This window comes from Cherax quadricarinatus, chromosome 43, assembly GCF_038502225.1.
Source record: "Cherax quadricarinatus isolate ZL_2023a chromosome 43, ASM3850222v1, whole genome shotgun sequence".
Classification (NCBI taxonomy): Eukaryota; Metazoa; Arthropoda; class Malacostraca; order Decapoda; family Parastacidae; genus Cherax; species Cherax quadricarinatus.
In genome coordinates, this window is record NC_091334.1 from 27,019,936 (window position 1) to 27,044,066 (window position 24,131).

Here is a 24,131-nt window from a genome sequence, read left to right on the forward strand (position 1 = left end):
GTGTCCGTAGGTGCACACACAGCAATATTGTCAGTAGGTACACATACAACAGTAGTATTATTAGCATTATTGTCAGTAGGTACACATACAACAGTAGTATTCTCAGCAATATTGTTAGTAGGTACACATGCAACAGTAGTATTGTCAGAAATATTGTCAGTAGGTACACACACAACAGTAGTATTGTCAGCAATATTGTCAGTAGGTACACATACAACAGTAGTGTTAGTAGTTACACACACACACCAGTAGTGTCAGTAGGTAAGCACACAACAGTAGTGTCAGTAGGTACCCACACAGCAATATTGTCAGTAGGTACACACAACAGTAGTGTCTGTAGGTACACACACAGCTATATTGTCAGTAGGTATACATACAACAGTAGTATTGTCAGCAATATTGTCAGTAGGTACATGCAACAGTAGTATCTGTAGGTACACACACAGCTATAGTGTCAGTAGGTATACATACAACAGTAGTATTGTCAGCTATATTATCAGTAGTGTCAGTAGGTACACAACAATAGTGTCAGTATGTACATAACGGCAATTTTAGTAAGTACACACAACTGTAGTGTCAGTAGGTACACACAGCAGTAGTGTCAGTAGTACACAAGAGTAGTGTCAGTAGGTACACAAGAGTAGTGTCAGTAGGTACAAGAGTAGTGTCAGTAGGTACTCACACAACAGTACTCTCAGTAAGTACACACACAACAGTAATGTCAGTAGGTACACAACAGTAGTGTCAGTAGGTACACCCAACAGTACTGTTAGCAGGTACACACACAAGAGTACTGTCAGTAGGAGCACACATCAGTACTGTCAGTAGGTACACAAGAGTGCTGTCATTAGGTGCACACACAACAGTAGTGTCAGTAGATATCCACACAACAGTAGTGTCAGTAGGTACACAGCAGCATTGTCGGTAGGTACCCACACACCTGGCACTCTGCTGGGTATAAATATAGTGCCACTGGCACCTGTGCCAGTCTGACCCACCTCCATATATACCTGCTGCCCACCTTCACCTGGGTGGGCACCCTTACTTATGTATGCTAGAAGGTTGTTGAACAGTCTTGGTTCTCTCACACTTATTGTAAGCTGAAGTAATAATCTTCGATGATGTTATATTTCGTACCAGGTCCTTATTATTATTAAAAATTATGTCAAGATTATTTACCAGTTTTGTTGCTTCCACTATCTGCTGACTTAAAGTGCACTTATAATGATTTGAAGTGCACTTACAATGGCAGAGTTTACTTACAACAGAGATTCAGTAGGTCATTTGTGTGATAATTTTCAGCAAACCTGCTGCTGCTGTTGCTGTTGTTGCTGCTGCTTCCTGTTATCACCTCCGCTATACAACATAATTCTCTACGCTGGTCTTCCGTGATAAATGTCTTAACTTAGACTCTCTGAGCAGCAGCAAGATGTCTGGTGCTCCGACTGCAAGGTTCTCCACACAGTTATCAGTTTTTAACAACTGATCCATAAGTAAGTTTTCAGGCACAGCTACACGTCAGCACAGTTATCATAGCTAGTAACTTATCTAGGGATAACCACAAAGGTATTGTGTGTAAAAAGAACAAAGAGGCAGAATATCGTGACTAGAAGAATGCACAAATAACCCACACATAGGAGAGAGGAGCTTATGACAGTGAGACACTCATAAGAACAATGTACAGTAAAATCTCCATTGTCGTAAGCTCCTCTCGCCTGTGTGTGGGTTATTTGTGTATTGTTGTGTCTGGTGGTTGGTAAACAACCACAACAACTTGGCTGTGGTTGTCAATCTGATGTACAGATCAATGACCTAGTTGTTGCCTCTTGTGTCAAAGTTGTGCCCTGGTAGCCATCTATTGTTGGAAAGTTGATCTTCTGTGTGCATCTCTGTGAGAGCCATGAGTATCACATCTTTGTGTGTGTCTGTGAAAACCATGAACATCACATCTGTCTTCTCCAGGACTCCACTGATACCAGTGATCTTATTATTGATGATAACTCCACTGATACAGGTTATCTTGTTATTAATGATAACTTTGTTGTATACCAGGGGTTTTGGGGGTCAACACCCCCATGGCCACCACAAGGCTCTATGACCAGGCCTTGTGGTGGATCAGGACCTGATCAAAAAGGCTGTTACTGCTGGCCACACATAAACCAGCATACAAACCACAGCCCTGCTGGTGAGGTACTGACTTTGGGTGCTTGTCCAGCTCCCTTTTGAAGACAGTCAAGGGTCTATTGATAATCCCCCTTATGTCTGCTAGGAGGCAATTGAACAGTCTTGGGCTCCTGACACTTATTGTGTTGTCTCTTAGTGTACTCGTGGCAGCTGGCCCTGCTTTTCATTCGGGGGATGTTGTACCACCTGCTGAGTCTTGCTTTTGTAGGGAGTGATTTTCGCATGCAAATTTGGGACTAGTCCCTCTAGGATTTTCCAAGTGTATACATGTATTATCATGTATCTTTCTCGCCTGCATTCCAGAGAATACAAATCAAGGAATTTCAACTGCTCCTAGTAATTTAGGTGTTTTATACACGATGTGAAGGTTCTCTGTACATTCTCCAGGTCAGCAATTTCACCTGCCTTGAAAGGTGCTGTTAGTGTACAGCAATATTCCAGCCTAGAGAGAACAAGTGATTTGAAGAGAATCATCATGGGCTTGGCAGCCCTAGTTTGGAAGGTTCTCATTATCCATCCTATCATTTTCCTAGCTGTTGAGGTAGATACATTGTTGTGATCTTTGAAAGTGAGATCCTCTGACATTATGACTGCCAGGTCTTTCACATTAGTTTTTTGCTCTATTGTGTGGTTGGAATTTGGTTTATACTCCTATATAGTTTTAACTTCCTCAAGTTTTCCGTGTCAAAGCAGTTGAAGTTTCTCTTCATTGAATTTCATATTGTTTTTTGGGGTCCATTTAAAGATTTGGTTGATGTCTGTTTGGAATCTTGCAGTGTCTTAAATGGAAGACACAGTCATACAAACTTGAGTGTCATCCGCAAAGGAAGACGAGGTGCTGTGGCTTACATCTCTGTCAGTGTCAGATATGAGGATGAGGAACAGGATGGGGGCGAGTACTGTGCCTTATGGAACAGAGCTTTTCACTGTAGCTGCCTCAGACTTTAGTCTGTTTACTATTACAACTTCTCCTTACTTAACGATGGGAGTTCCATTCCTGAGACCACATCGTTAAATGAATTCGTCACTAAGTGAGGAGCGTTCTGTAATGGTAGTGAGTTTGTGTCAACCATCTTTGATATTGTTTTATTGTCACCTTTACACCATTTATAACATTTCTGGTATATTTTTAAATGTTTATACAGTAGTGTACTGTATATCGAAACAAACAGAATAGAGGAAATCAGAGAGCCTGTTGTAAGTCCAAGGCATCAGTAAGCGAGTACATTGCTAAGTGAGGAGAGGCTGTACTCTTTGTGTTCTAATTTTTAGGAATCTATAGATCCATCTGCCAACTTTTCCCATTATTCCTTTATCATGCATTTTGTGTGCTATTACACCAAGGTTGCACTTCTTGAAGACTTTCGCCCTCAACACACCGCAAGACTCCAAGTGGACATAAACCAAATCTTGAAATGGGCCACTCAAAACAATATGAAGTTCAATGAAGATAAATTTCAACTACTCAGATATGGAAAACTTGAGGAAATTAAAACTGTATCAGGGTATACAACAAATTCTAGCCACACAATAGAGTGAAAAAGTAATGTGAAGGACCTGGGAGTGATAATGTCAGAGGATCTCGCCTTCAAAGGCCACAACAATGTATCTACCACATCTTCTAGGAAAATGATAGGATGGGTAATGAGAACCTTCAAAACTAGGGACACTAAGCCCATGATGATTCTCTTAAAATTGCTTGTTCTCTCTAGGCTAGAATACTGCTGTACACTAACTGCCCCCTTCAAGGCAGGGGAAATTGCTGACCTACAGAGTGTACAAAAAACTTTCACGGCACACATAAGTACGATAAGGCACCTAAATTTCTGGAAGCAGTTGAATGCCCTTGATCTGTATTCCCTCAAGCGCAGGCAAGAGAGATACATAATAATGTACACTTTGAAAATCCTAGAGGGATTAGTATCAAACTTGCACATGAAAATCACTCCTTATGAAAGCAAAAGACTCGGCAGGAGATGCAACATTCCCCTAATGAACAGCAGGGGCACCACGAGTTCATTGAGAGATAACACAATAAGTGTCTGGGGCCCAAGACTATTCAGCTGCCTCCCAGTATACATAAAGGGGATTACCAATAGACCACTAGCTGTCTTCAAGAAGGCACTGGACAGGCACCTAAATTCAGTATCTGACCAACCGGGCTGTGGTTCGTACGTCAGTTTGTGTACGGCCAGCAGTAGCAGCCTGGTTGATCAGACCCTGATCCACCACGAGGCCTGGGCTCAGATCGAGCCACTGGGGCGTTGACCCCGAAACCCCCTCCAGGTAAACTCCAGGTAATACTACATCTGCATTTTATTTGATTCTAGAGCATCCAGGACTTTGTCCTGTTGGTCCAGTAGTTGGGACAGGCAGGAGCGACCTGCTGTAAACCCATGTTGCCCTGGGTTGTGTAACTGATGTATGTATATCTAGATGAGTGGTGATCTTGCTTCTTAGAACCCCTTTCAAAGATTTTTATGATATGGTACATTAGCACTATTGGTTTGTAATTCTTTGCTATTGCTTTACTGCCCCCTTTGTGGACTGTGGCTGTCTGTTGTTTTAAGTGACTATTGGATGACCCCTGTGTCCATGCTCTCTCTCCTTAGAATGCTACAGGCACATGACGGGCTTCTTGCAGTTCTTGATGAACATGGAGTTCCTTGAGTCCGGGCCTGGGGCAGAGTGCATGGGCATGTCATTTACTTCCATTTCGAAGTCATGTGGTGTTAGAATAATATCAGAGATGTTTGAATTGACCAAATTCTGAGTCTTGGTCATAAAAAAGTCATTTAAGTTGTCGACTCTTAGTCTGGTTTGCGGCTCACTAAACACTGAGTCATGATGGGCCATAAGTATCTAACTCATTTGTTTGCTGTCATCTTTATTAAGTCCCATCTTGTCTAAGCAGGGGTCCAATACTGGATGTTGTTTTAGCTTTAGATTTGGCATAAGAAAAGAAATATTTTGAGTTTCTTTCAGTTTCATTTATGGCTTTTATTTCTTCCCGAGTTTCTTGTCTCCTGTATGATTCCTTAAGCTTAAGTTCAATATTTGCTATTTCTCTGCCCGGTGCTTCCCTTTGTATTTCAGATATACTGGCTTCTCTCAGCAACTGTTTGATTCTTTGCCTTTGCCTGTATAAGGAGCATCTGTTTCTTTCTAGTTTACATCTCTTTCTTTTTCTTGAAGGAATATGCCTTGAGCATACCTCAAGTGCCACAGAGTTAATTCTGTCTAGGCAAAGGTTCGGATCCGTGTTGTTTAGGATATCTTCCCAGCTTGTTTCATTTAGGACATGGTTAACTTGATCCCACTGTATGTTTTTGTTAATGAAGTTGAATTTGGTGAAGACACCCTCATAACTGATCACATTTTGCTGGTCAGGAGCCCTATGCGTACTTATCTATACCTCTATTATTATGTTGTGATCTGAGTGTATTGTCTTTGATACTGTTATACAGTGGTACTCCAAGTTTCGAACTGCTCCCAACTCGACCAATTATGTAAATGTATTATTGTAAGTGCTTTTGTATCAAATCCTCATTGTTAGTGAAGACAAGGTCTGGTGTATTCTCCAGCCATGTTGGCTCAGTTATCTGCTGGTTTAAGGTGAATTTGGTCCAAAGATTTAATAGCTTATATGTGTGTGAATTTTCATTTGAGCTGCTGCTGCCTCCTGGTTTTTTTTATTTATTTTTATTAACACATCGGCCATTTTCCACCAAGGCAGGGTGGTCCAAAAAAGAAAAACTTTCATCATCATTCACTCCATCACTGTCTTGCCAGAGGGGTGCTTTACACTACAATTATAAAACTGCAACATTAACACCTCTTCTTCAGAGTGCAGACACTGTACTTCCCATCTCCAAGACTCAAGTCCAGCCTGCCGGTTTCCCTGAATCCCTTCACAAATGTTACTTTGCTTACACTCCAACAGCACATCAAGTCCTAAAAAGCAATTTGTCTCCATTCGCTTCTAACATGCTCATGCTTGCTGGAAGTCCAAGCCCCTCACACACAAAACCTCTTTTACCCCCTCCCTCCAACCTTACCTAGGCCGACCCCTACTCCGCCTTCCCTCCACTACAGATTTATACACTCTTAAAGTCATTCTATTTTGTTCAAGCCTCTCTACATGTCTGAACCACCTCAATAACCCATCCTCAGCGCTCTGGATAATTGTTTTGGTAATCTCGCACCTCCTCCTAATCTCCAAACTATGGATTCTCTGCATTATATTCACACCACACATTGACCTCAGACATGACATCTCCACTATCTCCAGTTTTCTCTTTGCAACATTCACCACCCATGCTTCACACCCATATAAGAGCATTGGTATAGCTATACTCTCATACATTCCCCTCTTTGCTTCCATGGATAAAGTTCTTTGTCTCCACAGACTCCTCAGTGCACCACTCGCCTTTTTCCCCTCATCAGTTTTATGATTCACCTCATCTTTCATAGATCCTGGGGTTATCTCTGTTGAAACATTATTTGTTACATTCCTCCATTTTGGCTGTCTTAAGTTGAAATCCCCCAGCAGCAAAATGTTTGGTGCAGGAGCTGGAAGATTTTCCAGACAGTGGTCAATTTTGAAAAGTTGTTCCTGGAATTGTTGGGAAGTTGCATCTGGAGGCTTGTATACAACCACAATGACAAGGTTTTGATTTTCACTCTTTACTGCCAAAACTTCAACTACATCATTTGAGGTGTTTAGTAGTTCCAAGCATATGGGTGACTCTGTGACATACAGGCTAACCCCCATCCCTTGTTACCTGTTTACTTTGTCACATCGAATATGTTATAACCTAGGGTCCATATTTCATTGTCAAAGTGATCCTTCATGCGGGTCTCTGTGAAAGCTGCAAACATTGCGTTTAACTCTGTGAGTAGTCCACTAATGTAAGGTACAGTGGTACTTCGGGATACGAACTTAATTTGTTCCAGAAGGCTGTTCGAGTGCCGATACCAAATGAATTGGTTCCCATGAGGAATAATGTAAATTAGATTAATCTGTTTCAGACCCCCAAAAATACACTTACAATAGCACTTACATAAATACACTTACATAATTGTTCGAGTTTTGAGCTGTTCGTATCCCGAGGTACCACTGTACGTATTTTGTTGTTTGTTGTTGGCTTTAAACCCTATACATTTGCTAAGATAAACGTTGTTGTATTCATGGTATGTGGGGGGGGGGATTGTTTGCTGGCACTAATATCTGTTCTTTTGGAGTGGAGGCCACTGATCTGAACTGGTGTACAATTTCTGTCATTTCTTGCCAGCTTTTTGTCCTTCCTGGCACTAAAAAAGCTTCTTCCTCTGGTGTGGTGGTCACTACCCTGGTTTGCTTCCCCAAGGTCTGAGTGATCTGTATCTTCTTGTTCCCTTTAGATGGTGTGCTTGACATTATATGTTGTAGCATTGTCTTTCCTGGACTGAAGAGCAACACATTTCAGGATGAAAGAAATTACAGGAAGGAGAGTTGCATTCTTCTATTGTCATGTGGGCACATTTTCTGGGATGATCAAAATTGTACATCCCACCTGTTTTTCCAGATATTCCATGCCTGCAGATACCCAGGGCATAGAATTTGCATACGTTTGATTTCTGTTTTTTTCATGGCTGCATTCCCTATTGGTGCTTTTTTTTTTCTGACTCCGCACTATCTACAGCACCTGTACTAACAATGATGCCTCCACCAGTTTTTACAGGTAGTGTATCAACACTGTTCCTCAGAGCATTATCCCCTTGTTTGCCATCTCCAGTGGTATTGCTATTTTGTAACTCTGGGCTTTGCATATCTTTGTTTATACCTGTTTTCCCAGCACCAGGACTGCTGTCCCCCTATGGTGCAGTGGCTTTCATTTCTTTACTCTTACAGGTACTGTCCGCCAAGACAGCATCAGCACCAGGGGTGACAGCACCATCTGGCCCACTCCTTTTAATTTCCTGACTGTTATCAAGACTGTCAAGTTTTCTAAGAAGGCAATTTTGATGTTTCTGTCTTTTAGTACAGGTGTAATTTTTTCCAAAAAGTGGCTATCGCTTGGGCAAACCCAAAAACATTTTCCTGATTTATTATCCTTCTTGGGCGATTGCTGAATATCTACACATGATGCATTATACCATTTTCTACAGAAGTTGCATGCTATCCAGGCAGAAGCCCACTTGCAACTGCATGTGCAGACTACACAGTGTTTAATGATGGTAGTTCAGTGTTGGCTATACTGTAGTTCTGTATATTATCCCAGTGTTTGATATATATACTTCTATAGCTTGTTTATATTATAGTTTCAGTGTCTTATACATCAAACTTTACTCCTATACTTGACTGATCTCCTAGTACTAACAATAGTAGTAACAACAATAATAGTAACAAAAGTAGTAGCAACATTGTTAACAACAATAGTAGTAACAACAATAGTATAAATGATAGTAACAACATTAGTAGTAACAATAGTAAAACAGTAGTAACAACAATAGCAATAATAGTAACAACAGTAGTAGTAACAACAGTAATGACAGTAGTAACAATAGTCATACGTTTGCCTGTGATACTCCAATGTAGAAACTATGTATTGTGCCAAAACAAAAGCATTCACATTGCTAAATTCACAAACTATAATTTAGTCACTTAGCCATAATACCAACTTACTCCATAATTTGTAATAATTTAGAGTTAAGAATTAATCTAAGTCTGCCCAAAATGCCTAGCCATGCTAGGTGTCCTAGTGGCCCCCTCTGTAATTAGTATCTTATAACATGTAAACCACACAATAGTAACAACATTAGTAATAGTAACAACAGTAGTATTAACAGTGGTAGTACAACAATAGTAACAACATTAGTAACAACAATAGTAGTAACAGTAGTAACAATGGTAGTAACAACAGTACTGTTGTTTCAGACGAGCCATGAACGGTGTGGATGACACAGGTTACCAGGTGGAACTGTTTGTCTACGACCTAAGTCGTGGTCTGGCCAAGACCATGTCACCTGCCTTGTTAGGTGAGTACCTAACTACCCTCTCTATCTGTCTATCTTTGTAGCTATCTGTCTATCTGTTTGTAATTGTACAGTGGAAGACTCTGTGTCTTGACTCTCCTTCCAGGCAGAGTCTACATAGTAATATTGTCTTTGATATTGTTTTTTGATGTTGTTTGGTATTGTTTACTTGGTATTATGTTATTGTTTTGTGTTGATTGTATGCTATTGTGTTTGGTATTGTTTAATACTGTTTCTTTGGTATTGTCTTTGTTTATTTCTTTGCAAGTAATACATTACAAGGAGAGTCTCTATTATACTTAGGCATTATGGGCCGACTTAATTTAATGGCTCACTGACTACTTAACATTAAAGGAATTTATCATAGTTGTACAACAGTTTTATTATTTATAAATGAATCTAATTTATATAAGCCAAAGGATATACAGTGGACCCCCACATAACAATCAGCTCCCAACTCGACTAATTATGTAAGTGTATTTTTGTAAGTGCTTTTGTAGGTGTATTTTTGGGGGTCTGAAACGGACTAATCTAATTCACAATATTTCTTATGGGAACAAATTCGGTCTATAACGGCACGCAAACAGACTTCTGAATTGAAATAATATTGTTATGCAGGGGTCCACTGTATTCATATTTTCAAAAATGTTTTTTATGATGGATGATTTAATTATATTCTTCTCAACAATGGAAAATAGATTCAAAAGTAATTATTGTAATTATATTATGGGAATATAACATTGTGATTTTCTAAAAGTAATTTACAGTATGAGAATGCTACTTTTTGGTGTAGGGCAGTACTGTTTTTGGGTTGGTATTTATACCACTATGTAGTATTAATCAATGTATGAACTTGGTCGTCGAATCTTGAAGTTTTAAGATTTAGGTGATTTATTGGTAAAGTTAAATACTGAGTATTGAGTATTTAGTTTAGGGTGAGTAAGTGGCTTTTGAGAAGAATCTTAAATTGATTTTCAGACCGGGTTTCTTTAGTATTTTCTGGTAATGATTTCCAAATTCTGGTATTGTTTGTTTGGTATTGTGTTTGGTATTGTTTGTTTTGTATTTGTTATTTTTGGTATTGTTTGTTTGGTATTTGTTATTGTCTGGTATTTGTTATTGTTTTGTATTGTGTTTTGCATTGTTTGTTATTGTTTGATATTGTACTCACCTAATTCACCTAATTGTGGTTGCAGGGGTCGAGACTCAGCTCCTGGCCCTGCCTCTTCACTGACTGCTACTGGGCCCTCCCTCCCCCTGCTCCATGAGCTTTATCATACCTCGTCTTAAAACTATGTATGGTTCCTGCCTCCACTACATCACTTGCCAGACTATTCCACTTCCTAACAACTCTGTGACTGAAGAAATACTTCCTAACATCCCTTTAACTCGTCTGAGTCCTCAGCTTCCAATTGTGACACCTTGTTTCTGTGTCACATCTCTGGAACATCTTGTCTCTGTCCACCTTGTCTATTCCGCACAGTATTTTGTATGTTGTTATCATGTCTCCCATGACCCTCCTGTCCTCCATTGTCGTCAGACTGATTTCCCTTAACCTTTCTTCATAGGACATTCCCCTTAGCTCTGGAACCAACCTGGTTGCAAACCTTTGTACTTTCTCTAATTTCTTGATGTGTTTGACCAGGTGTGGGTTCCAAACTGGTGCTGCGTACTCCAGTATGGTCCTGATGTACATGGTGTATAAAGTCTTGAATGATTCCTTACTGAGGTACTGGAATGTTATTCTCAGGTTTGCCAGACGCCCATATGCCACGGCAGTTGTCTGGTTAATGTGTGCTTCTGGCGACATACTCAGTATTACAGCGGAACTTCTACTTGCGAGTTTAATCTGTTCCATGACCTTGCTCGAAACTGGATTTGCTCGTTTGCAGAGTCAATTTTCCTCATTTAAATTAATTGAAATGCAATTAATCCGTTTCAGTGGAATTCTGTACTTCAATAATTTCGCTAATATCAACTCTTTGGCTTATTTATCTATCTCACTTCATCTAATATGACATAATAAACAATATAAATAACATACAAACCTGATATATACTCTAAAATGAATAAAATATGTCATTCATGTAGTGGTATGGGCGGTTTCAGCGGTGGACGAGAGTTTGTCTGGAGACTGGGCAAAATACTTCATGAATAATTTCACTAATATCATCTATACGGCTTATTTATCTATCATAGTTCATCCAATATGACGTAACAAACAATATAAATAACATAGAAACATGATATATACTCTAGAATGAATAAAATATGTCATTAATGTAACAGGTGGAGGCGGCCACAACCGCTCCCTCTTTGTTGCGGTAAACACTGCCATCTAGTGACGGCCTTTTGAAGCCGTCTATTATTATAATTATTATATGTAGTACATTATTATTATGTATGTATTATTATACATATTATTATTATTATTATTAAACTATTATTATTATACATATTATAATTATACATATTATTATTATTATTATTATTATTTTTATTATATAAATTGTAATTTTTATTCGCACAAAAAATATAAGATTGACTGTTATTCCTTATTGCAATAATTGTATAAATAATGTCAACCCATTCACGACTGCATATTGGAATGGACAGTGATGTCATTTGTTTACTCTGAAACAGCCAAGCAATGGACCATTTCTCCTAGGCTGAGCTCTATTTCAAGGTACTTTTTGTCGTGAAAGCAATCAAAATCATATCTGTTTCTGTAATATATCTTCAATTCTATCAAATGATACCAAAAAAACGCGAATACAACCATAAAAACCATTCGAAATTACCACTATGGGGTGGCTAATTGCTGAGAAGTGAACTCCATTATTTATGCTTAGATTTCTTTCATTTTTGGTGTACGTTAAGAAGCATCTTTCCATCATACATTGCCCAAGTTTCAATAAGATAGTCCAACAAACAAATGAGATACAATTCCCAAGATCAAGAGCAAGAGCACCTCACCAGTGTCAAGGAACTTACCTTGAGGTCTGCTCGCTTATGGAAATTTTGCTCGTGTATGGAAGCAAAAAACTGACCCATCAACTGCTCGTATTTGGAAAAACTCGCACGTGGACATGCTCGCAAGTAGAGGTTCCACTGTATACTCACTCCTGGATCTTTCTCCTTGAGTGAGGTTTGCAGTCTTTGGCCTTCTAGCCTATACTCTCTCTGTGGTCTTCTTTGCCCTTCTCCGATCTTCATGACTTTGCATTTGGCGGTGTTAAATTCTAGGAGCCAGTTGCTTGACCACGCGTCCAGCCTGTCCAGGTCTCTTTGTAGACCTGTCTGGTCTACATCCGATTTAATTCTCCTCATTAACTTCACATCATCTGCAAACAGGGACACTTCTGAGTCTATCCCTTCCGTCATGTTGTTCACATATACCAAGAATAGCACTGGTCCCAGAACTGACCCCTGTGGGACCCCGCTTGTCAAAGGCGCCCACTGTGATACCTCATCACGTACCATGACTCGCTGTTGCCTCCCTGTTAGGTATTCTCTGATCCATTGCAGTGCCCTTCCTGTTATATGTGCCTGATCCTCTAGCTTCTGTACTAATCTCTTGTGAGGAACTGTGTCGAAGGCCTTCTCGCAGTCCAAGAAAATGCAGTCAACCCACCCGTCCCTCTCATTTCTTACTTCAGTTACCTTGTCTTAAAACTCTAGTAGGTTTGTGACACAGGATTTGCCTTCCATGAATCCGTGCTGGCTGATGCTTATAATCTTGCTCCGCTCCAAATGCTCCACCACTCTCCTCCTGATAATCCTCTCCATGACTTTGCATACTATACACGTCAGTGACACTGGTCTATAGTTTAGTGCTTCATTTCTGTCTCCTTTCTTAAAGATGGGAACTACATTTGCCATCTTCCATACCTCAGGTAGTTGCCCAGTTTCAAGGGAAGTGTTGAAGATTTAGGTTAGTGGCACACACAGTGTCTCTGCTCCCTCTCTAAGGACCCACAGAGAGATGTTGTCCGGTCCCACCGCCTTGGAGGATCAAGGTCACTTAGGAGATTCTTCACCTCCTCCTCAGTTGTTGTAATTCATCCAACACTTGTTGGTATATCCCTTGTTGGTGTACCCCACATTGTGTTTGGTATTGTTTTGTTAGATATTGTATTTGGCATTGTTTGTTATTGTTTATTTGGTATTGTATATTGTTTGGTATTGTTTATTGTTTGGTATTATGCTTGGTATTGTTTGCTGTTGTTTTGTATTTGTTTGATGTTGTTGAATATTGTTTAATATTTTGTTTTGTATTGTTTGGCATTGTGTTTGGTATTATTTGTTTGGTGTTGTTTGACTGGTATTGTTACTTTGGTATTGTGTTTGGTATTTTTGGTGTTGTGTTTGGTATTACTTGGTATTGTGTTTAATATTGTTTGGTATTGTTTACTTGGTATTGTGTTCAGTAATGTGTTTGGTATTGTTTGCTTAGTATTATTTACTTGGCATTGTTTGATATTTTTACTTGATATTGTTTGGTATTCTTTAGTATTGTGTTTGGTATTGTTTGTTTGGTTTTGTGTTTATTATTTGTTTTGGTATTGTTTGATATTATTCATTTGGTAATGTGTTTGGTATTGTTTACTTTTGTGTTTGGTATTGTGTTTAGTATTGTGTTTGATATTGTTTGGTATTATTTGTTTGGTATTGTTTGACTGGTATTGCTAACTTGGTATTTTGTTTGGTATTGTTTGGCTGGTATTGTTTACTTGGCATTGTGTTTGATATTGTTTACTTGGTACTGTTTGTTTGGTATTGTTTGCTTGGTATTGTGTTTGGTATTTATTTTGGTATTGTTTACTTGGCATTGTGTTCAGTATTTTTCATGGTATTGTTTGCTTGGTATTGTGTTTGTTGTTTGGAATTGTGTTTGGCAGTGTTTGCTTGGTATTGTTTGTTTGGTATTATGTTTGGTATTGTTTGCTTGGTATTGTGTTTAGTATTGTGTTCGATATCGTGTTTAGTATTGTTTGTTTGGTATTGTGTTTGGTATTGTTTGGTATTGCATTAGTATTGTCTGGTATTGTGTTTTGTATTGTGTTCGATATTGTGTTATTGATTGGTATTGTGTTTGGTATTGTTGGGTATTGTGTTCACTATTGTGTTTGGCATAGTTTGTATTTTATTGTTTGGTATTTGGTATTATTTGTTTGGTATTGTGCTTTGTATTGTTTCTTTGGTATTATGTTTTGTATTGTTTGATGGTTATTTAGTATTGTTTGTTTGGTATGTTTGGTGTTTGGTATTTAGTATTGTTTGTTTAGTATTTTGTTTGGTATTGTGTTTGGTATTATTTGGTATTGTGTTATTGTGTTTGGGATTGGTATTGTTTAATTTTGTTTGGTATTGTGTTTGGATATTGTAGGCAGTATTTTAACTGGTATTGTAGCTTGTATTATAACATATTTTAGCTGGTGTTGTAGCAGTATTGTAAGTGGTATTGTAGCAGTATTGTAGGTGTATTGTTGCAGTATTGTAGATGGTATTGTAGGTGGTATTGTAGCAGTATTGTAGGTGGTATTGTAGCAGTATTGTAGTAGTATTGTAGGTGGTATTGTAGCAGTATTGTAGGTGGTATTGTAGCAGTATTGTAGGTGGTATTGTATCAGTATTGTAGGTGGTATTGTAGCAGTATTGTAGGTGGTATTGTAGCAGTATTGTAGGTGGTATTGTAGCAGTATTGTAGGTGGTATTGTAGCAGTATTGTAGGTGGTATTGTAGCAGAATTGTAGGTGGTATTGTAGCAGTATTGTAGGTGGTATTGTAGCAGTATTGTAGGTGGTATTGTAGCAGTATTGTAGGTGGTATTGTAGCAGTATTGTAGTAGTATTGTAGGTGGTATTGTAGCAGTATTGTAGGTGGTATTGTAACAGTATTGTAGGTGGTATTGTAGCAGTATTGTAGGTGGTATTGTAGCAGTATTGTAGGTGGTATTGTAGCAGTATTGTAGTAGTATTGTAGATGGTATTGTCATGGTTTGTATTAAGAAAGTGAAGGTATCAGGGATACAAGTGATGGTCTGTTATGAAGGTGATATATTGATATTCAAAGCAGTGACCAACCCATCATGTCTGCTTGTTCTTATGTCTGGATGTAACTGCCTAGGCCTGCATCTTAACCTGCACCCTAGGCCCCTAGGCCTGCACAGCTCAAAGGAGTCATGTGACTAAGGATTTGCAAGGGAGCCTACCTGCACACACACACACACACACACACAGGATTTCACACCGTCCTGTGAACTGACCATCTGAACCTCGCTCCTTCTCTCTCCCTCTCTTCCCTCTCCCATCTCTCCCCTCTAACATCTCTTACCTCTAACACCTCCCCCCCTCTAACATCTCTCCCCCTCTAACATCTCTCCCCTCCCATTATCTCTCCCCTCTCCCTTTCCCCATCTCTCTCCCCTCCTCCCCTCCCTCTCCCCCTAGCCTCTCTCTCCCCTCTCGCTCTTCCATCTTCCCCTTCTCCCCCTCTCCCCCCCTCTTTGCCTTCTCTCTCTCTCCCTCTCTCCTTCCGTCTCTCTCTCCCTCTCTCCTTCCGTCTCTCTCTCCCTCCCTCTCTCCCTCTCTCTCTCTCCCTCTCTCTCTCTCTCTCTCTTACTCTCTCTCTTCCCCATTTTCCATTCTAACTCTCCCCCTCTCCTACCCTTCCCTTCACTCTCTCTTCCCCTCTCTCTCTCACTCTCTCTCTCACTCTCTCTCCCTCTCTCTCCCTCTCTCCCTCTCTCTCCCTCTCTCTCTCTCTCTTGCTCTCTCTCTTCCCCATTTTCCCTTCTAACTCTCCCCTTCTCCTACCCTTCCCTTCACTCTCTCTCCCCCTCTCTCTCTCACTCTCTCTTCCCCTTTTTCCTTCTCACTATCCCCCTCTACCTTCCCTTCTCTCTCTCTCTCTCTCTCTCTCTCTCTCTCTCTCTCTCTCTCTCTCTCTCTCCATCTCTTCTCCATTTTTCCCTTCTCACTCTCCCCCTCTCCTTCCCTTCCCTTCTCTCTCTTTCCCTCTCTCACACTCTCTCTCCCCCTTTCCCTTCTCACTCTTCCCCTCTCTCTCTCCTTCCACCTTTACCTTCTCTCTTCTCTCACAAAAAAGAGAAAAAAAAAAATGGTGGGGACTCGCAGGAACCAAGGATCAGATGAGAATGGTTCTGGTAGGGAGGAGTGGATGGAGGAGCAGTGGAAAAGGATGGAACAAGAGTGGGAGAGAAAATTAGGAGAGCTTTCTGAAAAAATGGAGAAAGAGCTCTCTGTGAAATTGGAAAAGAGGTTGGAGAAGGAGACAAAGAATTGGGAGGCACAAGTCGAAACTGCAGTAGCCAAGATAAGGGTCCTAGAAGTTGAGATAAATAGGCTGAATCGAGTTACAGGGGCAATGACCAGAGAAGACACAGCATGTGAAGCTGCGAGGCCGAACAGGAAGGAAGGAATTATGAATTATGCTAAGGTCATATCAGCCTGCCAAGGAGGACCAAGGAGTGAAAGGGAAGAACAGCTGGTTGCAGATGGAGAGGGTGATAGGTCGAATGCTGAGGCACAACCATGCTATCAAGAGCCACTGGAAAAATCAAGGGAGAAACTGACCACATACAGGCAGGATCCAGAGTCACAGAGGGTGAGGCAATGGGAGGAGGAAAGGGCAAAATCAGTGTTCATCCATGGGCTTCAGGAGAGAGAGGAAAGGACACACACTGAAAGGCAGCAGGAAGAAAGAAAGGAGATTGAGAAAATCATCACGGAAATAGGTGAAGAGATGGACGAGATTGTAAATTTTCAGAGAATAGGGGGGTACTCGAAGGGGAGAAACAGACCAATCAAGCTGATTCTCAGGACGGAAACAGTGCGGAACAGGATCCTCCAAGAGAAACCACGATTGAAATACTCGGAAGAGTACAAGAGGGTGTTCCTAGACAGAGACAGAACAAAATCAGAATGACAGCAGCTGAGGGAGAGGACAAAAAAGCGAAAGGAGCTAGGAAAAGAGACAAGGATGGAACCAGCAGAGGTCAGTCAGAGCAGAACAGAACAGCAAGGGCAAGCACACACACAACTATTCTCAGAACCATACAACCTATCACACCATCCCAACACACACTACAGTCCATACCTACAGCCTCCACCCAACACCGAGGTATAGAATCCCACAGTATGCCACCAGGTCTCCCACCCTCACAGGCCCCCCAAACCACAGTGTTGGAAAGGAAACTGAAGGTATGGTACACAAACGCTGATGGAATAACAAATAAGTGGGAGGAGTGGCATGAAAGAGTCAAAGAAGCATCACCGGACATCATAGCTCTCACAGAAACCAAGCTTACAGGTATGATAACAGATGCCATCTTTCCAACGGGATACCAAATCCTGAGGAAAGATAGAGGGAACAGGGGGGGTGGAGGAGTGGCTTTGCTGATCAAAAATCGCTGGAATTTTGATGAGCTGGAGAGAGGAGACAGCGGAGAAGAAAGTGATTACATAGCGGGAACGCTTCATTCTGGAGGTCCCAAGGTGGTAATAGCAGTGATGTATAACCCACAGCAGAACAGCAGGAGGCCAAGGCAAGAGTACGACGAGAGCAATAGAGCGATGGTTGACAAACTGGCTAGAGTGGCCAGAAGAGCTCATGCATGCAGGGCAAAGCTCCTGATCATGGGTGACTTTAACCACAAGGAGATCGATTGGGAGAACTTGGACCCACATGGGGGCCAAGATACATGGAGGGCTAAGATGATGGAGGTGGTACTGGAAAACTTCATGTGCCAACACGTAAGGGACACTACAAGAGAGAGAGGAGAGGATGAACCAGCAAGGCTGGACTTAGTATTCACCTTGAGTAGTGCAGATATCGAGGACATCACATATGAAAGACCCCTTGGGGCCAGTGACCATGTGGTTTTAAGCTTCGAATACACAGTAGAGCTACAAGTGGAGGGAGAAGCAGGAAGGCCAGGACGAATGAAGCCAAACTACAAGAAAGGGGACTACATAGGAATGAGGAACTTCCTGAACGGGGTTCAGTGGGACAGAGAACTGGCAGGGAAGCCAGTTAATGAGATGATGGAATATGTAGCAACAAAATGCAAGGAGGCTGAGGAGAGGTTTGTACCCAAGGGTAACAGGAATAATGAAAAAGCCAGGATGAGCCCATGGTTTACCCAAAGGTGCAGGGAGGTAAAAACCAAGTGTGCTAGGGAATGGAAGAAATATAGAAGGCAAAGGACCCAGGAGAATAAGGAGAGCAGTCGTAGAGCCAGAAACGAATATGCACAGATAAGAAGGGAGGCCCAAAGACAATATGAAAACGACATAGCAGCGAAAGCCAAATCTGACCTGAAACTGTTGTACAGCCACATCAGGAGGAAAACAACAGTCAAGGACCAGGTAATCAGGCTAAGGAAGGAAGGAGGAGAGACAACAAGAAATGACCGTGAAGTATGTGAGGAACTCAACAAGAGATTCAAAGAAGTGTTCACAGAGGAGACAGAAGGGGCTCCAGAAAGACGGAGAGGTGGGGCACACCACCATGTGCTGGACACAGTGCACACAACCGAGGAAGAAGTGAAGAGGCTTCTGAGTGAGCTAGATACCTCAAAGGCAATGGGGCCAGATAACATCTCCCCATGGGTATTGAGAGAGGGAGCAGAGACGCTATGTGTACCCCTAACAACAATATTCAATACATCTATCGAAACAGGGAGATTGCCTGAGGCATGGAAGACAGCAAATGTAGTCCCAATCTTTAAAAAAGGAGACAGACATGAAGCATTAAACTACAGACCAGTGTCGCTGACATGTATAGTATGCAAAATCATGGAGAAGATTATCAGGAGAAGAGTGGTGGAACACCTAGAAAGCAACGATCTCATCAACAGCAGCCAACATGGTTTCAAGGACGGGAAATCCTGTGTCACAAACCTACTGGAGTTCTATGACATGGTGACAGCAGTAAGACAAGAGAGAGAGGGGTGGGTGGATTGCATTTTCTTGGACTGCAAGAAGGCGTTTGACACAGTTCCACACAAGAGATTGGTGCAAAAACTGGAGGACCAAGCAGGGATAACAGGGAAGGCACTACAATGGATCAGGAAATACTTGTCAGGAAGACAGCAGCGAGTCATGGTACGTGGCGAGGTGTCAGAGTGGGCACCTGTGATCAGCGGGGTCCCACAGGGGTCAGTCCTAGGACCAGTGCTGTTTCTGGTATTTGTGAACGACATGACGGAAGGAATAGACTCTGAGGTGTCCCTGTTTGCAGATGACGTGAAGTTGATGAGAAGAATTCACTCGATCGAAGACCAGGCAGAACTACAAAGGGATCTGGACAGGCTGCAGACCTAGTCCAGCAATTGGCTCCTGGAGTTCAATCCCACCAAGTGCAAAGTCATGAAGATTGGGGAAGGGCAAAGAAGACCGCAGACAGAGTACAGTCTAGGGGGCCAGAGACTACAGATCTCACTCAAGGAAAAAGATCTTGGGGTGAGTATAACACCAGGCACATCTGAAGCGCACATCAACCAAATAACTGCTGCAGCATATGGGCGCCTAGCAAACCTCAGAACAGCATTCCGACATCTTAATAAGGAATCATTCAGGACCCTGTACACCGTGTACGTTAGGCCCATATTGGAGTATGCGGCACCAGTTTGGAACCCACACCTAGCCAAGCACGTAAAGAAACTAGAGAAAGTGCAAAGGTTTGCAACAAGACTAGTCCCAGAGCTAAGAGGTATGTCCTACGAGGAGAGGTTAAGGGAAATCAACCTGACGACACTGGAGGACAGGAGATATAGGGGGGACATGATAACGACATACAAAATACTGAGAGGAATTGACAAGGTGGACAAAGACAGGATGTTCCAGAGATTGGACACAGTAACAAGGGGACACAGTTGGAAGCTGAAGACACAGATGAATCACAGGGATGTTAGGAAGTATTTCTTCAGCCACAGAGTAGTCAGTAAGTGGAATAGTTTGGGAAGCGATGTAGTGGAGGCAGGATCCATACATAGCTTTAAACAGAGGTATGATAAAGCTCACGGCTCAGGGAGAGTGACCTAGTAGCGATCAGTGAAGAGGCGGGGCCAGGAGCTCGGACTCGACCCCCGCAACCTCAACTAGGTGAGTACAACTAGGTGAGTACAACTAGGTGAGTACACACACACACACACACACACACACACACACATATATACAGTGGACCCTCGACATTCGATACTAATCCGTTCCTGAGATCTATCGAATGTCGAAAATATCGAAAGTCGAATTAATTTTCCCCATAAGAAATAATGGAAATCAAATTAGTCCGTGCAAGACACCCAAAAGTATGAAAAAAAAAATTTACCACATGAAATATTAAGTTTAATGCAATAGAATAATTGCAATAACAACAATAACAATAAAATAATAACAATAGAATAATTGACACTTACCTTTAATGAAGATCTGGTGATGATTGATGGGATGGGAGGAGGGGAGAGTGTCGAAGTTGTTCCTGTTTAGAAGGGGAACCCCCTTCCATTAGGACTTGAGGTAGCAAGTCCTTTTCTGGGGTTACTTCCCTTCTTCTTTTAATGCCACTAGGACCAGCTTGAGAGTCACTGGACTTCTGTCGCCGTTCCTTTAAGATTTGTCTAAAATGGGCCATAATATTGTCATTGTAATAGTCACCAGCACGGCTTACAATAGCTGTTTTAGGATGATTTTCATCCATAAAGGTTTGCAGTTCAACCCACTTTGCACACATTTTCTTAATTTTTGAAGTAGGCACAATGGAGTCCACAACTGGCATAGGCTTCTCAGGGTTAGCCCCAAACCCTTCAAAATCTTTCTTAATTTCCATACTAATTCTCACCCTTTTTACCACAGGGTTGGCACTAGAAGCTTTCTTGGGGCCCATGGTGACTTATTTTGCAGAAACAAGCACCAAAAATAGTGGTAATATGGATAATATGGAATGTACCGAATGTGTTATTAGATGCGCGCACACTGGCTGGCTTGTAAACGCTGGCACACATTGGGCAGTTCAGGCCACACATGGATACGTCTCGTACGAATCGTATCGAATGTTGGGTTTTCCATTGAATGTTGAGGCGAAATTTTTGCATTAAAATGCATCGAATGTCGGATTCATCAAATGTCAATGCCATCGAATGTCGGGGGTCAACTATATATATATATATATATATATATATATATATATATATATATATATATATATATATATATATATATATATATATATATTTTTATATACATGTATATATTATATATATATATATATATATATATATATATATATATATATATATATATTTTTTTTTATTATCACACCGGCCGATTCCCACCAAGGCAGGGTGGCCCGAAAAAGAAAAACTTTCACCATCATTCACTCCATCACTGTCTTGCCAGAAGGGTGCTTTACACTACAGTTTTTAAACTGCAACATTAACACCCCTCCTTCAGAGTGCAGGCACTGTACTTCCCATCTCCAGGACTCAAGTCCGGCCTGCCGGTTTCCCTGAATCCCTTCATAAATGTTACTTTGCTCACACTCCAACAGCACGTCAAGTATTAAAAACCATTTGTCTCCATTCACTCCTATCAAACACGCTCACGCATGCCTGCTGGAAGTCCAAGCCCCTCGCACACAAAACCTCCTTTACCCCCTCCCTCCAACCCTTCCTAGGCCGACCCCTACCCCGCCTTCCTTCCACTACAGACTGATACACTCTTGAAGTCATTCTGTTTCGCTCCATTCTCTCTACATGTCCGAACCACCTCAACAACCCTTCCTCAGCCCTCTGGACAACAGTTTTGGTAATCCCGCACCTCCTCCTAACTTCCAAACTACGAATTCTCTGCATTATATTCACACCACACATTGCCCTCAGACATGACATCTCCACTGCCTCCAGCCTTCTCCTCGCTGCAACATTCATCACCCACGCTTCACACCCATATAAGAGCGTTGGTAAAACTATACTCTCATACATTCCCCTCTTTGCCTCCAAGGACAAAGTTCTTTGTCTCCACAGACTCCTAAGTGCACCACTCACTCTTTTTCCCTCATCAATTCTATGATTCACCTCATCTTTCATAGACCCATCCGCTGACACGTCCACTCCCAAATATCTGAATACGTTCACCTCCTCCATACTCTCTCCCTCCAATCTGATATTCAATCTTTCATCACCTAATCTTTTTGTTATCCTCATAACCTTACTCTTTCCTGTATTCACCTTTAATTTTCTTCTTTTGCACACCCTACCAAATTCATCCACCAATCTCTGCAACTTCTCTTCAGAATCTCCCAAGAGCACAGTGTCATCGGCAAAGAGCAGCTGTGACAACTCCCACTTTGTGTGTGATTCTTTATCTTTTAACTCCACGCCTCTTGCCAAGACCCTCGCATTTACTTCTCTTACAACCCCATCTATAAATATATTAAACAACCACGGTGACATCACACATCCTTGTCTAAGGCCTACTTTTACTGGGAAAAAATTTCCCTCTTTCCTACATACTCTAACTTGAGCCTCACTATCCTCGTAAAAACTCTTCACTGCTTTCAGTAACCTACCTCCTACACCATACACTTGCAACATCTGCCACATTGCCCCCCTATCCACCCTGTCATACGCCTTTTCCAAATCCATAAATGCCACAAAGACCTCTTTAGCCTTATCTAAATACTGTTCACTTATATGTTTCACTGTAAACACCTGGTCCACACACCCCCTACCTTTCCTAAAGCCTCCTTGTTCATCTGCTATCCTATTCTCCGTCTTACTCTTAATTCTTTCAATTATAACTCTACCATACACTTTACCAGGTACACTCAACAGACTTATCCCCCTATAATTTTTGCACTCTCTTTTATCCCCTTTGCCTTTATACAAAGGAACTATGCATGCTCTCTGCCAATCCCTAGGTACCTTACCCTCTTCCATACATTTATTAAATAATTGCACCAACCACTCCAAAACTATATCCCCACCTGCTTTTAACATTTCTATCTTTATCCCATCAATCCCGGCTGCCTTACCCCCTTTCATTTTACCTACTGCCTCACGAACTTCCCCCACACTCACAACTGGCTCTTCCTCACTCCTACAAGATGTTATTCCTCCTTGCCCTATACACGAAATCACAGCTTCCCTATCTTCATCAACATTTAACAATTCCTCAAAATATTCCTTCCATCTTCCCAATACCTCTACCTCTCCATTTAATAACTCTCCTCTCCTATTTTTAACTGACAAATCCATTTGTTCTCTAGGCTTTCTTAACTTGTTAATCTCACTCCAAAACTTTTTCTTATTTTCAACAAAATTTGTTGATAACATCTCACCCACTCTCTCATTTGCTCTCTTTTTACATTGCTTCACCACTCTCTTAACTTCTCTCTTTTTCTCCATATACTCTTCCCTCCTTGCATCACTTCTACTTTGTAAAAACTTCTCATATGCTAACTTTTTCTCCCTTACTACTCTCTTTACATCATCATTCCACCAATCGCTCCTCTTCCCTCCTGCACCCACTTTCCTGTAACCACAAACTTCTGCTGAACACTCTAACACTACATTTTTAAACCTACCCCATACCTCTTCGACCCCATTGCCTATGCTCTCATTAGCCCATCTATCCTCCAATAGCTGTTTATATCTTACCCTAACTGCCTCCTCTTTTAGTTTATAAACCTTCACCTCTCTCTTCCCTGATGCTTCTATTCTCCTTGTATCCCATCTACCTTTTACTCTCAGTGTAGCTACAACTAGAAAGTGATCTGATATATCTGTGGCCCCTCTATAAACATGTACATCCTGAAGTCTACTCAACAGTCTTTTATCTACCAATACATAATCCAACAAACTACTGTCATTTCGCCCTACATCATATCGTGTATACTTATTTATCCTC

At 41.2% G+C, this 24,131-nt stretch overlaps 1 protein-coding gene across 6 annotated transcripts in view; it reads left to right on the forward strand.

The window, feature by feature from the left end:
• The window catches only part of LOC128694183 (uncharacterized), a 204,651-nt gene that overhangs the window by 65,622 nt on the left and 114,898 nt on the right, over positions 1-24,131 (forward strand). For 4 of the 6 annotated variants that reach the window (XM_070093782.1, XM_070093783.1, XM_070093785.1 and 1 more), the window contains one exon: positions 9,104-9,204. The exons of 1 other annotated variant lie outside the window; for it this stretch is intronic. In XM_070093782.1, the coding sequence (XP_069949883.1) occupies positions 9,104-9,204 (101 nt within the window). Of the gene's footprint in view, positions 1-1,302; positions 1,494-9,103; positions 9,205-24,131 lie in introns of all 6 variants that reach the window. One more of the 6 variants, XM_070093786.1, reaches the window with a different exon arrangement.